Source organism: Scomber scombrus, chromosome 13 (genome assembly GCF_963691925.1).
Source record: "Scomber scombrus chromosome 13, fScoSco1.1, whole genome shotgun sequence".
NCBI lineage: Eukaryota > Metazoa > Chordata > Actinopteri > Scombriformes > Scombridae > Scomber > Scomber scombrus.
Window position 1 is genome coordinate 9641927 of NC_084982.1, and position 18520 is coordinate 9660446.

Genomic DNA, 18520 nt, shown 5'->3' on the forward strand with positions numbered 1-18520 from the left:
ATGATGATGTGTTCAGAAACACCCAACCAGAAGAACTCTCTCTTCAACGCCATGAACCGCTTCATCGGCGCGGTCAACAACATGGATCAGACCGTCATGGTGCCCAGTATGCTGCGGGACGTCCCGCTGGATGAGGACAGGGAGCTGAGTTCCATGAAATCAGACCTGGACGAGGGGGACATGTACAGCTACTACGAGCTGCTCAAGTCCATCCGCACGAACATCGAGTGGGGGGTCAGGTGCGCTGCAGCCGACGAGAGACGGAAAGAGAGCATGAAATTCACCCGTGTGCACTCGTCCGCATCCATCTCTTCTTCAGCATCGTCATCATCATCCGAGGAGGAAGACGAGGAGGGTGAGGATTTGGAGAAGCAGTTCCAGTTCCACCTTACCGGACTCCAAGGGGTCCTGGGCAAGCTCACACTGCAGGCCAACTCTCTTACCAAGCGCTACAAGCAGGAGATTGGTATCGGAGGATGGGGCCAGTAAGCCTGCAACACATTGAAACGGGAGGCAAATGATGTGGCTGATTTAACTGAACTATCAATATTCTCTATTGCTGCTGCTGCTGCTGTTACTACTGATGAAATTGAATGGCAAACATGTGGATGGTAGTGGAAGGAGCAGCTGTTTTTTTCTGTGTATAGGCCTACATGGTTTCGGTCTACTCTGTGGTATTAACTGTATGTGTTGATCCTGAAGAAAGCATCTGTGTACTTAACAACAAACTTCGGTTTTTGCTCCAAAGTGTTGTACATATCATGTATTCAGTGACACGCAGGTGAAATATATTTAAACTTTTATTTAATGTATAATTTATTACCTCACTCTGTATGTTTGAGAGCCTAATGTTATTTCAAAGTTGGAGAAGTGGACCGCATGAACTACACGGCCTGTTGTCTGAACCACCCCTCTGACGGGGAATACTGACAAAAGATTTAGCTTTCTCTTTGTGAAGCTGATGATGTCAGTGTGTCCAGATGGATCTGTCTGTGTATGACCACGCTACTTCTAGTCTGATGTGTCTGTGTCTTTAAATTGTGCTTAAAGGAAGAAGGCAGATGCTTACTCATAGCTGCCAGTGATCTCCTTATGTCCTACATGGTCAATGAACTGGAATCAACTGATAATTCTTCTGCATAAAGAATAATGAGAGGTTTTTTCCACAAGATGCATTGTTGTCATTGTCATTTATTTGCTATTGTAAAGGCATTATTGGAGATGTCCATCTGTCAAAACAAGCAAATGCTTTTGTACGTAGCTCCTGCAACATTTTTGTACTGAAAATAAACTTTTTTATGAACTGAGTCAATTTGTGGTGTACTTTTGTCCTCACAAATGCAGAAACGTTCAGATTTAAACATAATCTCACATGCCAGAACATCGTAAAACTGAATTAGGAGTACACTGAATACCAAATATGTGTTTACGTAGTAGTTCTCTTAGAGTACCTGACAAATAAGGGATCTGTCACCTCTGACCAAACAGACACCTGTAGGCAAATCTACATTCAAATATTGACTAAGTAGTAATGTTGGTCAAAAACATGTTTTATGCATCTTAACATCTTTGAAGAATCACTTTTGATTATGTTCAAGTTTCAACATTTTAACTACAAAAAAAACTACAGTTGAGAATAAATGTGTCTTTAGCTTAAAGTTTTCATTGTTTTTGTAATGAAAAAGTCGTCACTTCAGAGACAGCATATGAACACTGTTAGGAATCAGAGCTGTTGTTTTCCGCTTCATTTATTTTATTTAAAGTGGTGCTTACTGTAACCATTGAGACAATTTGCTCTGGAAATTGATTTTTATTCATTTATTTATTTCATGGTAAAAAGCTAAAAAAAAAATTTAAAAAATAGGTTTACGGCTTAATCGTTGCTCTCAGCCAAATGTGTTAAAAGGGAGAAGTGGCTTCAAAATTACCTGAGGGTAATGTTGATTTCAGATGTTGACGTTCTTCTGCAAACATGCAGAATGTTCCCTTTCAGTAAAGTTTAGACTGACAAACATCGTGAACCGCTTCAACTTTGAAAGTAAAGGGCCAGAGGCTTTTGTTCAATAAGTGTAAGATCATTTTGAATGCATCCAAAAGCCAACTTCTCTCACTCTGATTGTGTCCAGTGAATATTTCTTGGACAATACTGGAAAGTACTGAATAATTTTAATCATTCGTTAATATATTTAATATATGCTGGAGTCAGGGATAGACATAATAAATACAGGTGTGCACTACAATAGGTTCACTTTGCTTTTTATTATTACTTTCATATTGACATTTAAACCTTTTTTTTTTTTTAAACAAAAAGGGAGACTGCTTCTGTTTGTGTGGACACACATCTTAGTTTATGTAATGTCTTGCCTCAGTGTTGTTTGTGTAAGTGACAGTGACAACCTCAAAGGCCACAGAGGGAAGTGGGGTGGGTGCAGCTAGAGTTTCAGTGTCACATGTACATGCGCACACACACACACACACACACACACACACACACACACACACGCACACACACACACGCACACACACACACACGCACACACACACTAACACTAACACACAACTGTAATGTTTAGAAGCATTACACTTTGAAAGTCACTGAAAAAGATTAGACATAGTGGAGAGATAACACTATATTACATTAGGCCTCTTGATAGCCTATACTACAAAATACCAATACTAGAACTATGTTATATTGTTCATTTTGTCAAATTTCTTTAATTTCTAGCTACATGACAAAATGTGAAATCCAGTTTGTCAAAATTCTGAGCATTTTTCAGTCAATGTTTAAAATAACCAATAACTTTAAAAAAAAACTTCAATAATTTAATTAATTTCAATATTTTCCTTTTTTGAAGCTCTAAAGCTTAGTTGAATGAAGTCAGCTGCAGTAATAATAGTCTAACAAAGGAAGCGATACTCATCAAACATCTTTATCACACCTTGAAATGTTTTTATTGTTTGTGATTCAGCCACTGCTAGAGCAAAGGTAACATGCCTATCTGCGTTTGACTGTAAATGAAGCTGCTGGTTACTAAAAACATCCGCTGAGATAACCTTATCATCAACCTTAAGGTTAATGCCAGAGGCCATCACTAAACTGCAGTGCTTTTACTATGTATGGAGTGTACTCTGTAGTGTAGACCAAGCTGTACCAAAGGGAGAGAGATTTTGATAACCAGATATTTGTTAAAGTGTAAAATTTGGGATTTTGCTGCTTTTGTGAACAGCATATAACATAAATGGATATTGGTGGTGGAAGAAGTTTTCAGATTGATTACTTCAGAACAAGTTGCCATAACAGTATATAGTTTAATCTGTAATAATGCACAATATTTAGCACATCAGTTGTTTTTTATGTAAACGTTCATCTGTAAATTAGCTATAGTTGTCAGAGAATGTAATGGAGTAGTATGAAGAAGCAGGACATGTTAATAGTACAAGTATCATGAAACTGCTCTTAAGCCCAATAACATAGGAAATGTATTTAGTTATACTTCCCCACTGACTGTTATAATGAAATATAATTAAAACACCATATAAGTATATGTTGGGGTTTTTCTGACACTCTTAAGGTTTATTTTGATTCTATATACATTGATAAGTATATTAAACACATATAAACACACCCTCACACAGGATTACAAACATGCATGTTCAGGTTACACATATACAAAAGGGAAAAATAATATATATTTATATATATGTAAAATATATATTAGGAGAGTAATTTGTACTTAACAATACACAAGCGGCAGTGGGGCTTTTTGTCCCTTGTTGCTCACTGTAGAAACCGGAAGTACAAGGAAAGCTAACTTACAGCAAAACAAAAACAAATTGTGTCTAAATCATCGTGGCTAAAAAATGGACAGTGAAAATTTAAAGCCAGACAGTAACGACACACGCTGCGTATTTTTTAACACACACTCAGAGGACTATCGATGCGTAAGTAGCTAACGTCACTCTAAATAGTGTTTTTAGCTAATTAGCTAGATAGTTACATAACGTTGACAGTGTTAGCTTCATTTGGTGGCTTTATTATGGCATTGGTCTTAATTTAACTCCCTCGAACTGATTATGTCTCGATTAATCGGATGACTATTTGATGACCTGCAAGGTTTCTGGCTCTATATAATGCTACAACTGAGCTGATAGACGAGCTGCTATAATAGGTCTGTTGAATATGAATTTAACATACATATCACTGTTGTTTATTACACTTACTTTAACAAATTCAATCATGTTGACCAGCCTTACGTCTGATTTGAGCCTGCATGTCATGAATGTGGAAGCAGCCTGTTTATTTTGGCCAGTATGAATAAAGATAAGTAAAGATGTTGAGTTCCTTATCACGACAAGATAAGTGAACCAGTTTGACTAATTCATGCGTACCTTAACTGGAATGTGAAAGATACTATGAGAAGAAAACATGGCACATTATTACATCACCAACACTGGGGAACACAACAACTGAAGCAATTGAACAATGTCTGATAGTAGAGGTTGAAAGTTAAATACATTTACATGAGAACTGCATGTAATGGAGGGATTCACAATTAGAAATGAACAAATGAACATTGAAACATTTTCCTTGCCGTAATAATTCCTTCACTGACCATTAGAGATCCCTTATACACTTACAAAGTAAGTGATGGGGGACAAAATCCACAGTCCTGTGTCTGTGCAAAAACATATTTAAAAGTTCATCTGAAGCTCATGAAGCTTCAGCTGTTCAGATGAGTCAAATCAAGTAGATATCTTTCACCTTTACAGCCTTTTTACTGCCACAGTCCCTCTATTTGTCACTATTCTTCCACCGCAATTCAACAGGGGAACATAAAGAGGGAATTTAATGCTAAAAAGACAGTAAATGTGGCAGATATTCACTTAATATGACTAACTCAGACTGCTGAAGCCTCATATAAGCTTCTTCAGATCAACTTTTAATACATTTTTGCACAAAATGACTGTGTGGACACACTGCATTTTGGCCTCCATCACTTCCATTGAAAGCATATTTGAATGGGGTTTTTTAACAGCCAGTATAAACAGGAGGAATGATTACAGGGAGGAAAACCTTATTCATTGTTCATATGGGCACCTGACTGTTGTTTTTTGAACTTGTTCTTTTAGTACCATTTCACAAAACCTATATATGACTAGCGTATTTTAGATTTATTCTCCACTGCAGTTTTTGGGAAATAACGTATTTCTTTCTCTATTGCTCTACTACATATATGTAATAGTAACAAACAAAAAAGAAATAAACCTAGCAGTATATACAGCAGTTCAAAAGGAGCCCATCTTGATTAATTACAACATTTAAGTACTGCTTACATGTTAGTTAATCAATAATAATGATCCAATAATAGGCTAAAACACTTACAGGGCCCATTCTGTATAATGAGTATCAATACTTTTTCTTAAGTAAAATCTTAAGATCGGGACATGAGAACGATCTGGATACTTCTTCTACCACTGTGTGTAACTGAGTCAAAGCAATTCAGTTAATCTTGTGGCATTAAGATATTTTTGATAGTATGTCAGACAGGTTGTGGTTTGACGTAATGGTATTTTTTGATGCTGTGGTTTAAGCAGGAGTAGTCCACTCCTAATCCTGTATAACATCAGGAGGATTTGGATCAGGCTCTCATCTAGGTGTGTGTCATCTCCTGGCTGGACTACTGCAACCCTCTTCCCATCGAAGCCTTTGCTTCTGCCCACAGACCTCTGCAGCTAATCCTGAAAGCTGCTACATTTCATACTACACCACACATATGCTAGCACTTCTCATTTCCTGTACAAAAAATATCTTCAAACACTTTAATGTTCTGATGAAAAATTAGTCATTTTGGACAAAAGCACCTGCCAAATTAATGTAATATTAGGTTTTTAAAGTTGGTGTTCAGTAGCCTTAAGCTCTAAAACTTTTTTCGTGTTATTTTTTTCTCTCCAAAACGAGCTCTTTGCAGTATAATACAATCTAATAAAGCAGCATCTCCTTATGGACTGAAAACTACCATTGGGCTTCATCCACTCCTCTCTGGCAAAGTCTCAAGCACAATAATTGAATGTCATAACCTTCAGAAATATAACTTCAAATTCAATTTGTACAGGTGTTGGTGATATTGAATCCACAACCTTGGGATTTATGTAGGAGATTAAGATAAACCTTTCAATAGTTCGCTTATCTTTAGAATAACTTAGTTAAGAAAAACCCTCCTTGGAACAATTGTAGCTTGTTGCTAAATCAAAGCTGACATACATATGTTTGGATCAGATTAGTCAGAGGACCGACGCTGTCTCTGGTGAACACGCTGATGTGAGTAGGTGTTGTTCTGCATGCCAGGAGCATTAAGCTCCAGGTTATCTTCTGCTCTCTTGGCCCCAACAATATCAGAGGAAGAATGCTGCTGCAATGCCGTCTCTCTTAGAGCCCAAAGCCCTTTACTGACAAGCAATCGCTCATAATTCCCAGCAATCGCTCACACTGTCCCGTACAATGTATGACAAACCTATATACAGATGACTTACATTGACGAAGACAGCTGTCCAAGTTGCAGTTTGTTATTGTACTCCAACTAAAAATGAATCATATAATCATCTATCTTCTCCAACCTCATGTCCTGCTCAGCATTCAAGATATTTGTGAGTCCTGAGTGCTGCTAACATGCCTGCAACATCTTAGTGACAGTTGCGCAACACTTTCCACACAATTAAGAAATGATACAGTTGTTTATTTTCTCCAATAAGAGTACATCATTTTCAGAAATGTGGACTTAAATGTTGAGCATCAGTTGTGTACAGTTTATGTATTTGGATAATCAATCAATAGATTTATTCGTTTTTTTAAGCAAAATGTTCTAATATTCCCTACTTACAGATAGTCAGCTGTGACGATTTGCTGCTTTCTTTGATCTTATGTGATAATAAACTGAATATCTTCAGGTTTTTAACTAGAAAAAACAAGCGATTCGATGACATTATATTTAGCTTTTGTAAATTGTGATGAACTAACTTCTACATTTTCTTGAAAATATAATTGTCAAATTAATCAATAGTAAATTATTGTTAGTGATTAAAATCAACAGTCAGATCTTTGTTAGTATTTCAAATTCATCCCTCCACTTTTATCTTCTATTAAGTAGAGTTGGGAATACAAACATTACCCATTGTAACCATCATATAAATGTTTGTGTGACTTGTATATCATTAATAGAAAAAAACAAAAAACAATGCCAAAAATACCATAATAAACATCACTCGTGCCCTATTTATGGAACATTTTGTAACAAAAAGCAAAGAGTCTTTTTAACACTCCCACGGTTCCCTGCAGGGTGCCATCATTCAAATTTAATTAAAACAGTAACAAACTAGTCAAAGGCCTCAGAGACAACATGTCTGCAGTGTGTTCCTGTTAGTGAGTCACGTGTTTTCTGAACAGATGAAAATCGCACTGCTAAAACCACAACAGCTATTTACTATGAACAATATAACATCCACTCTCCATACATTTAATTAAGAGTGTTTCCTGGATCATTTTGGCAATAGATGTTTTCTATAAAGGGCAACACAGGACACAGCAGTGTTTCTGAAGAGGTTATCACACTGATCTTATGTAGCCCTTTGTTGTTGTGTTTGTGTGTGTGTGTGTGTGTGTGTGTAAGAGAGGTCACGGCAGCGATGTTGCACAGTTGATTGTGCGGACGTGCCTTGCTCTATTTTAACTGTAGGAATACAGGCCCCTAGTTTCCCCTGAAGCTCACAGCACCGACTCACACACCTTTCATTCCCTTCATTCCTCCCCTTCTTTAGCTGTCATGTTTCTCTGCCAAAAAGCTCTCAGCTCAGTTTCAGGTTGCGGCTTTGCACAAAATATGTTGTATTTCAGGCACCAGCGCTAACACATCTGCTTATCTGTTATTCATTTCACTCAGCTGTCATTTAACAACCCCTCTGTGTTTTATAACGTGTTAAAATGGGTCAATGTGTGGAGAGGTGACATTCATACAACATACGTGTCTTAGGTGTTTACTGCTTCATGTCTGATGCTCCGGTTGCTTGAAGTCCACGCAACATCTCATTTTATCTTACTTCCTGTTAGTTGCATGCTTGCACTCACGTACACAAACACACAAAAGAGACGCTTGAACAAATCAGTCTTCTCAACCCAGTAATTTTTTAAGGTTATGATTTTAATGACAATCGTGCAATATTTTGGGTGCACGTTTCAACCAATTTGCACAGTGCCACACTCAAAACAAAAACAAAAGAGTAAGCAATGCCGAAGTCAACAAATACTTTAATACGCTGTTTTTATTATTTATAGATAGGTGCCTTACAGTAATGAATTGTTTCTGATTTACAGGTGGTGATATTAACAGTAAAGCGAGCCACTGGGACCGTCTCACTTGCAGGATGGTGAATATTTCTTCAAATTATCACTTTCTCTATAAATGATTTGTCTTGAACCCTCAACTTTTATTTTACACCAGAGAGTTTAACTCTTCACAGCTGAATGTTATTTAGGGATACACTGACATTAGATTCTCTGCTGAGCTTTATGTTTATGAGACAAGAAATCTGAGTATAACTTCTATTAAAGTGTGACATCAGTGGTTGCATGAAACATCTGTAAACAGGTTTGTTTTTTTCACAGGTGAAGGTGTAATAGGTTTCTGATGGAGGTTAACTATAACATTAACATGCACAGTCTAATGCAACACATTGCAGTAACCCTGTAAGACATACTATCATGATGAAACTGATAATATCCAGCTCTTGTTGAGGCTGTTTCTAAGATGTGTTGATTTGACTGTGTTGATTTGGGGGCTGTGGTTTTTGGTTTTGTTGTATGTGACTAACCTTTGTTGTGTTTGTATTGTTGTGTGCACACACTGTACAGCATGTCAGAAATGTTTGTAAAATGAGGTCAAAATAATTAAAGTCTATACTCTTCATAAAAAGTGGAATATAGTCAGAATACTCCAAGACATGACTGCAGCATTAATAGTTGGGGTTTACATTTTTTTTAAATCGTGTTTTCTAATGAAACTAAATGATTTATCTCAAAATGTCTCAATAGCAAGTCCACAGCCACAGATAATAAATTGAAATGAGTAACACAAAATTTGTCTGTGGGGACCCTAAGTTCTTCTGGAAAACATTTGTTTGCTTTGTTGACAACAAGCCATCGGAGTCATTGATTCAGTAGTCAGTTGTTTTATTGGAGCATTCATTGTCACTAGTCTTGCTAGAAGCAAAAGAATATCAGCAGGTGGAGTTAATGTTATCAAAGAGACAGCATCGATTAGTGTTTGAATTGTTATGTTGCATTTATGTGCACCAAAGACAATACATCATTGTTAGAGCATTCATTGCTGCTCCTGCACAAATTGTTCCCCTGCAACAATAAACATGAAAATCTCACAGTTTTTTTTTCTCTCTCTTTTTACAGCCTTTTCATGCTGTTTGTGATCTGGCTGCTTCGCAGGTATCACTCTTTGGCTCAGGTAAATACACACTGCCATGTACAGTATGTTGTGACTCCTTTTCTCTTTTTTTTTTGCATTTCTGTTTGCTTCGTTGCCACAGGAAATATGTTCAATTAGCCATGGAAAATCTTGGCATAATTGAACCCACTTAAAATGCACAGATTAATCAATTGTGGAGTTAATTGACTCATGGTTATTCTGTGATAATGACTGCCGTCTTTGCCACCCCCCCCCCCCCCCTTAAATGAAGAGGTTTGCGCTATCCTTAAGGTCTGAATATTCGCTAAATAATATTGATTACAGTTTTCTCTCCACTTGTTTTCTTCCCCACAGAAACATTTTCCATGGTTTTATTTTTCAGCTTTTGTTTGAGTGTGCAGCTTCAGAGCCGGTTTTAGTTTTTGAAGCCAGTCCAGCAGGTCTGTCAGGTTGAGCAGCAGTCCAAGTTATCCTAATCTGAAGTAAATGACAGTTTAACGTGGGGCTCTGATGGATCCTATCGCCCCTGGACCAGGTTGCAGAGAGTGGCCTCACCTCCTCCTGCTCCTCTGCTCCTCTCACACCACATAAACCATCTCTTTCCCTCCATCCCCTTGCAAAGGTTATCCGTCAGTCAATAGTCTTTAGTGCTCTCTGGCCCTCCTGCGCTCTTTTTCTGTCTCCACCTCCTCCCCCTGTCGTCTTCCTGCAGCCTCGGCAGAGTCATTGTTGGACACAGAAATTCTATAGTGCACAGACTATTGATTAATTTCATCAAGAAACATAATGAATTCAGTCTCTATAGAGGGAATCCTTTGTGATATTTTTATGGAGTTGTCGCATGGGACGTTGTATGCCAAGCTGTCAGCCACATCAGTGATCATCTGATCTATAATTTGCCCTTCTCTCTAAGTGAATAAAAACGCACTGGCATATTTACCGGGGGTGTTTTGCTATAGAATCCCTCTTTATGCCTTTGTCTCATTTTCTACGGTACAGAAGATGATTCTCAGCCTGACTGTAGCTGCCTTCTTCGACAGCGTAGCATATGTCATGGTGAGTTACTCTTGTCTGTTTCACTAAACACACACATAATTGCTTTTTTGGGTTTTGCTGGTGTGAAAATGTTTCCTTGTGCTTTTCTTTCAGGGCGAGTCCCATCCAGAGGGATCTCTTTGTGACTTCCAGGCCTGGTGGCTAACGTACTTTGGTAAGATAAAAAAAAAAAGTCAGTTAATAGCTCACTGGCACACTTTTAACAGTAGGGACCAGCGAGCGAGCAAAGAAAGCAGAGATTCAGCAAAGACGTGCTAAAGAATTCATACAACACCACAGAAAACCGTTTTACTTACATTTCGTCTTTTGCCTGGAGAACAAAATGTGCCTTGACACTGATTGCTCCAACTTATAGCACCTAGCAATGTGAGCTTTTAAAAGAGACAAACTGATATTTTTACATGAGTGATCGTTAAATCTCTGCTATTGGCCAAAAAACTGACCAACCCCCCCCACCCAAAAAAACAACAAAAAACTGCAGTGTCATCTGCAAATCACAAGACTGGTGACACTGGTGTTGAGTCCAGCTTTTTATAAACTTGTGGTTATTCTCTCATATGGTATCACTTTAATTTTAATAGAGGAACTGTTTTGTCTGTGTTGAGACTTGCCATTGTCGTTGTTTGTGTTTGTCATTAGGTTACACAGCAGTCGCCAAGGCTGTTAACGCATTAGTTAAACTTTCTGATCATTGAGTATTCACACACCCGTACCGAGAACACCACACCCATGGCGATGGTGTAATACTTGGGAGTCCAACATAGTACCGTGAAGTTGTTGGCCAATCGCAGCCGCTCAGTTTACCGCCTCCAATCCAGGCACCTCAGTGTTTCAACACCCTTTAAATGCTGAATATCCAGTTCCTATATGAGGAGATGATTTTCCTCCAATCACAGCACAGAAATTCATTTAGATCAATCGGAGACATTTATTGTTTCTCATTTAAGGAGATTGAGAGGATTTTTTTTCTCTATTGTTTTACACTAAAACTCTTGGTTTTATTTGCTTTGACGACATTTGTTGCAATTACAGCTTCTTTAGCCCTGATTAGCATTAGGATTTGTAGCCAGGGCTTGGTGCTAATATTTATTGGTCTCACAGGGAAACAGACACACACACAAACACACACACACTCAGGCGGATACAGGGTAATGGGCAGTGAGTTAGTGCTGCAGGGTTTGGTGTGTGTCACCTCGGTTTATCATGAGGATCCTCACACTGAGGGCAAACCTCTGTACATAAACACCGGCTGAACGGGCACTTTGTTTTCCGTGCGAAGCGCCAAGTCTAGCGGGAGCCTCATAGCACAGCTCTGCTTTTAACTCTGACCAATAAAATTTAATGAAATGTGTTTGAAATGGAGGAAGATGGAGGGAAGGGACAGCAGCAGGACAGGTGGTGAAGCTGAGATGTGTGTTGTCAAGTTAAAGCAAGGCTTCAGCTGCTGCCTGGTAAGGTGTATTTACAGTCCCAATGACAGTGATTTATTGTGATAATGACATAGACAGCCAGCCTCCTTCTTTCTTAGTCACTGCACACTATTCCCAATAGTTCCTTGAGTGTAAGTATTGTGTTAGTGTGTGTGTGTCTGTGTCTGTGTGTGTGAAGGTTTGCTGTGTGAAACTGAGTAAGCTGAGTATGTGGCTCAGGGAATCCATCATTGTGACGACCGGCCCTGCCTGTCCTGTCAACAGAAACACACACACGCACACGCACACGCACACACACACACACACACACACACACACACACAGAGATAGGAAGAGGGCTGAAATCGAGGGCACAAAAAGGGAAGTGAGCTTTCTACACTCTCTTCCCTGTTTCTGTAAAATGCATTCATTTTTCCCCTCTGCTGACTGCGCCCTCCTTTTTTCCCTTTCTTCATTACTTTTTTTTTCAGCGTCTTTACTTTCACTCAGGTCGACTCAGTTGAAGCCCACCCCCACCCCTGCACCCCGCTCTTTTCCTCTTCCTCCCTTGCCTCCCAATCCTGCTTTATCTCCCTTCTGCTTTTCCACAGTTCATCATTATCTCTCTCTGAGCTCCCCCATCTCATCCATCACCCTAAGCCACAGGTTTCCCTCATATTAGTGCAGAATGGGCATTCATTTATCAAAAAGTGGAATACATGCGCGCACATACACGAGGTTTGAACACACTTTTGCAGGTGCATGTTGTGTGGTGGGGGAGCTGTATTGTAATTTGACCTTGTTGTTTGTCTGTGTGTTTCTGCAGACTGGAGTGCCTTGGCCTGGGTTTGCCTCATCACACTCAACTTGTACCTCAACTTGGTCAGAGAAATGAGCACAAAGAGATTTGAAATGTGAGTAGGAGACTGTTCGTACCTTGTGTGCACAAACAGGTCATTTGTTGTCTCTATGTCGGCCTCTGTGTGTTCCTTTCAGGTGTATTTGTCTTGTTTTTTGTGGCCGCTTCCCCATGGATGTGTGTGTTCGGTCTGCCACAGCATGTGTCCCTCCGTAGAGCATTGACAGCCCACTCCTCCTCCTCCTTTTCCTCCTTTTCTGTTCCAGCCAGCCGATGCTCTAATTGAAAAGGGAATGAGTGTCAGCCGTTAAGTGTGTGTTTGTGTGTGCGCGTGCGTGCGCACCCATCTTCACGCTTTGTGGCTCTGTGTCTCTGTCGCTCAAACTCCTATGAGCACTCTCCACAGTGCGAGTGTGAATTTGTGTGTGTCTGTATCTGTGTGTGTGAGAGACATTTTCTCATTTTCCTTGCCTAACGCGGAGCTTTGTGACACAAACACACTTGGAAAAGCAAAGTATGCACACTGTGGGCGGGAAAAGAAAGTAGCAGCTTGAACAAGTTAGCGACGACAACTCAGTTTGCGAAGTCAAGTCAGTTGTGCGTGGTTGTGTGCTGTAGGTGCACACACCCCTCCTACCCTTCTGTGTGTGAGGGGTTGGGCCGGTAAAGAGAGAGCCCCCCTCCCTATCTCCCCTCTTGCCCCCCATGGGAGTTTCCCTGCATTGATTAGCAATAAGCCAGATGATATAATGGTGTGTATAACTCAGAGGAAGACGGTTTTATGGGCGCAGGGAAGGGGGCCTGCTTGGGGGACAGAATTACGCTTCAGAGTCTTATCAGCTGCACACCACTCATGGGTCCACAGGGACTAACATGGGAGGGGGACATGTCTGTGTTTTTTTGCATGTGACCGGTCACACATGATGCGAAAGGGGGAAAGAAACCCACCAGGCATAATAGGTTAGAGTGAAGCGAAGGAGGCTCGACTGTGTATAGATAAGCTGTATGTATTTAGGCGGGAAGGTATGTGGCTTTGCATGCAAGCACAATTATCCCTCAGCTCCCACACCCGACCTCCAACATTTTGTCTATCTATCTCACACGCAGACACACACACACACACACACACACACACACACACACACACACACACACACACACACACACACACACACACACACACACACACACACACACACACACACACACACAGCGACGGCACTGTGATGGTTTATGAATGAACAAATCGCCAGAGGCGATGGAGAACGGAGGCTGGATGATCTAAGACTGATTGAAGTGGATGCAAGAGAGGATAGGGAGTGTGTGTGTGTGTGTGTGTGTGTGTGTGTGTGTGTGTGTGTGTGTGTGTGTGTGTGTGTGTGTGTGTGTGTGTGTGTGTGTGTGTGTGTGTGTGCGTGCATGTATGTTTATGTGTGTTTGAAGGATAGATTCAGGCTTACTGAATCTGCCGTGCGCTGAGGGCAGAGAGATATTGGTGAAGCTGGAGATGGGGGGGGGGGTTGAGAAAATGGTGTAAGGCGGCGAGAAATGAGATCGAGCCTCGAGAGAGATTTCTATATGAGCTTGCCTGTGTGTGTGTGTCGACACGTGTTGGTGTGCGTGCAGGTGTGTGAAATGCAGAGCGCATCGCGATCCTGCTGTGCCTCATTAAGCCCATGTTGCGCTCTGCTCCGGACCTCGTCATCTCCCTCTCAAAGCGCTGCGAGAGTGTGGTGTGTGTGCGTATATGTGTGTGTGAGTCTGTGTGTGCGCTGCTGCTGCGTGTCTCTTGGTCTGCGAGCTCTCGACATTGATTTCCTGACAAGCCCCCCTCCACCAATCGTCACGCCAGGGAATGGCAGCACTGATTTCACCATTTGTATCTCTCCTCCCACTGACATACACACACACTCTCTCTCTCTCTCTCTCCCTTGCTTTCTCTTGTGCTTTAATCGCTCAGTCGCTTGTTTTTTTTCTCTTTTTTTGAGCTTCCACCATTTCCTTTTCCTCCCTTTTGTCCCTTGTTTTTCTCTTTCCCTCACGCTCCCTCCTGCGTTCGATCTAAACACACTCTCTCTCTTTCACTCTCTGGATCTATACATATCCTATGTCTCTCTCCCACCCACCACTCTGTTCTATTTAAACCACCAGCCATCTCTCTTTCTCCACCACCTCCCACACAGTCACACTGCTGTCCATCAGACGGGGGCAGAGGCGGGGAGTACAGTGTGCCCCAGCGAAAACAGAACGAGAAAGTGTTTTTGTGTGTGTGTGTGTGTGTGTGTATGTGGCGCACGACTTGGAAACGATAGAGTGCGTGTCAGCCGTGTCGCCTCTCGATTGACCGCACTTGGAAGAAGTCAGGGCAGGACTTCCACTCTATTGACCGGGCGACGCTGTTCGCTCTATAAAGTATCGACGCCCACACCCAAAGACACTGGAGCACACACACACCTCATCTGTCTAACACACACACACAGCCATGTTTAGTGATTTTTTTTAGAAGGCTGTCAATAATCTTTTCCTTTTTCAGTGATAGGCAGTATTACCCCTTGACCTTTCTTAAACTATAGAAGTAGCCTGTTTTATACAATAAAGCTCATAAACAGATCTCTCCTCACAACATAAAATTTATCAGTTACTTAAACCTGCTGAGTGAGAATCCGCATCCTGTTTGTGGTTTTGATGCAGACCACTCTTCTGCAAATCATATTTTCCACAACACTAGGGGTAATTATGGTTTATATTACCCTGAGTATTGGCAGTCTGGCTGTATAGGCATCTGTCTGCACCTGAAAAATGACCCAGATGTGAGTGCCAACAAAAGGATGAACTGAAGAGGAAAAGAATTGATTTCGTTAGAGGTTTTTTTTTTCTTTTTTCTCAGGGGCAAAGCTCCACGGTTTCGCTGCTCATAATGAAATAAACATCTCCTCTTTTATCAGGTTGTACCATGTGACGGCGTGGGGTGTTCCTCTGGTCATGGCCTCTTTGCCGCTGCTCAAGGGGATACTATGGCCCCGCGGGAGCCTGGTGGTAAGTACAGCCAAGCATCCAGCTACAGCAGTGCTTCTTTGTTTCGTCAGCCAGCGACAGCAAATTTTTCCGTTAAATGTCTTTCCTTTCAAGGAGGGCCACAGCTCTGGCCTCATTCCAGCTCCAGACAGGCTCCTTTCCTCGTAAGATTTTATGTGATAAAAATTGGCAATTATCAGAACATCTTTGAATAGTAAAACACCCACTCAGAGTCTCCAGCTCTTGTGGTGAGTAGGGAAAGCATTATTTGTTTGGAGGGTAGTTAAGGGGTTGAGGAAAGGGGGAAGAGGCCGAGGAGAGGAGGCGGCGGAATGAGAATTGGGACAGAGCCTTAATCTCCGGGCTCGGCTCTCTCTTTCCACTCTCAGCTTATTAATAGCTACAGCTGCACTGCTTTCCCGCTCCGCAGTCACACAAGTCTCTATTCCGCTCACGCTCTCCCTTTCCTTTGTAACCCCCCCATCTCTCTCTCTCTCTCTCTCTCTCTCTCTCTCTCTCTCTCTCTCTCTCTCTCTCTCTCTCTCTCTCTCTCTCTCTCTCTCTCTCTCTCTCTCTCTCTCTCTCTCTCTCTCTCTCTCTTCCTCCAGCTGGATCACAGACGATCACGTAGCCTGGAGATTTGGGATGTAAGTAGACCCTTTCAGTGCCGCCATCAAAGCTTCCCCCACTGGGGGAGATGGGGGGGAGGAGGGGTGGAGGGATGGAGGGGGGCTGTGGAGGGCTGTCACTGTGGGGAAATGTGAAGGGTTGCATGTCAGGGGAGCCTACAGGGTTTTTTCTCTCTTGGTGTGAGGCCAAGATGTGTGTGTGTGTGTGTGTGTGTGTGTGTGTGTGTGTGTGTGTGTGTGTGTGTGTGTGTGTGTGTGTGTGTGTGTGTGTGTGTGTGTGTGTGTGTGTGTGTGTGTGTGTGTGTGTGTGTGTGCACACACGTGTGGATGTGCCTGTGTCTGCCTCTGCCTTGTCAGATTTAGGGGAGTTGCTACCCTGTGTATTTAAGTGTTTAGGACGGCTATGAAGGATTATGCCTGTCTACTGCTTTCTGCAACTGGCCCTAAGTCTGCAAGGGCTCTGCCAATCCCCCGACGCAGACACTTAAACACACACTCACACACACATGCACACAACAACACTTCGCTATGAGCCAAGGTAATCGTGTTGCTGCTCGCAGCATCAGCAGGGAATCAATCTTTCTAAACAAATAAGCACACACACACACACACAGACTCACGCAGACAAACACTTACACATACACACGCAGAACAACACTTAGCTATCAGCTGTGCTAAACGAGCCTGTGTCTCTTTTATCAGTGCTCCTCTGCTCCCCGGCTCTTTCTACTTTTCCACGCTGTCGTGGCCCAGGGGGACGAGGCGCTCAGAGGATCAGGGAATCTTCATTAGCTCTAATTACATCAAACCAGATGAGAGATTAGGGGCCGAGCCAGCACCCGTCAAGGAAAAAACACGTACACTCAAACACGCGCGCTCTGCTGACATCTTGCAGGGAAAGGCGCAGGAGGTCAGAGGTTGCCGTATCGAAGGTGAAAAGTGGAAATTGTGGGAGGGGAGGCATACGGGGTACAGCTAAAGAGACTGGGAATTACTCAGCAGGAGATGGAAAGAGGGGCGGCATAGCGGGACGTAAAGGAGAGGAGAGTAAGAGAAATAGATTGCCCTCGCCTCTGCCCACGCCCCGTAGTGTGTCTTCATCAGAGTTCAGCGAAGCGCACAGACAGGACAGAGGAGGCGGGGGAGGCTCGGAGGAGTGCGTGAAAGGGGATGAAAGAGGAAGGAGAGTGAAAAGCAGAGGGCCGTGTGACGGAGGTGCAGAATTTCAAGGGTTGAGTCAGCAATTGGAAGCACTCGAGCTGAGCTGAGTCACCACTCTTAGAGGTCCCCATCGGTTTGTATCACTGGCACTGGTCAGGCATAGCGCTGAAAAACGGAGAAAATCATGTTCACAAATGAAAAATTATGATCACCCGGGTATTTTTAGCCACAGTATCGGTGATAGTGTAGGGATGGCAGTGTTAGTTGGTCCACCACTTGGGCCTGACTGAAATATCTCAACAAGAATTGGATGCATTATATCAAACATTCATAGTCCCCAGAAAAGCCTAATGACTGTGATGATCCCTTGACAAAGTGTTCATGTATCTTGTGAAATATAGCTACATCTACTAAATGGATTGGCACCAAATTTTGTCCTGATTAATGCAAATGACTTCAGTGTTCACTTTTCTTCAGCATCAGCAAGAGGTAGATCTTGTGGTTTTGAGTGAAATCTCTTCACGACTGTTGGATGGATTACTGTGAAATTTGGCGCACACATTCACGCTCCCCTCAGGATGAATTGAAATAACTTTGGAGATCCCCTCTCTGAATCTAGCATCATCATCAGGTCAGAATTTTAATTTGTCCATTAACAATATTTAGCAAATTTTAGCATGCTAATGCTGTACAAGGACTGCAAACGTTGTGTACATCATAGCGTTAGCATCGTCAGTGTGAGCATCTTAGCATGTAGCTCAAAGCAAAGTACGGCCTCGCAATGAAAATCTGATGAAAAACCTTGATGCTACACACACCCTGCTCCCCTCCTCTCCTTCTGTCTCTTGGTTTGGGGCCTGGGTAAGTGGTTGAACAGGTAGATCGTGATCTTTTATTCGGCAGCAGGATCTCGTGGGTCAA

The 18520-nt window shown here is 41.9% G+C and overlaps 2 protein-coding genes across 2 annotated transcripts in view; both read left to right on the forward strand.

The window, feature by feature from the left end:
* On the forward strand, positions 1-1307 carry mid1ip1a (MID1 interacting protein 1a). The gene has a single exon (XM_062431574.1). It carries the CDS (start codon positions 1-3, stop codon positions 487-489), a length of 489 nt encoding a protein of 162 aa, XP_062287558.1. The 3' UTR covers positions 490-1307.
* A 2490-nt stretch (positions 1308-3797) lies between these two features.
* The window catches only part of si:dkey-100n23.5, a 49541-nt gene continuing 34818 nt past the window's right edge, over positions 3798-18520 (forward strand). The window contains 9 exon segments of the mRNA XM_062431567.1: positions 3798-3942; positions 8366-8418; positions 9455-9509; positions 10470-10526; positions 10620-10680; positions 12762-12849; positions 15740-15797; positions 15799-15830; positions 16418-16456. Coding sequence (XP_062287551.1) covers positions 3862-3942; positions 8366-8418; positions 9455-9509; positions 10470-10526; positions 10620-10680; positions 12762-12849; positions 15740-15797; positions 15799-15830; positions 16418-16456 — 524 coding nt within the window. The 5' untranslated portion in view covers positions 3798-3861.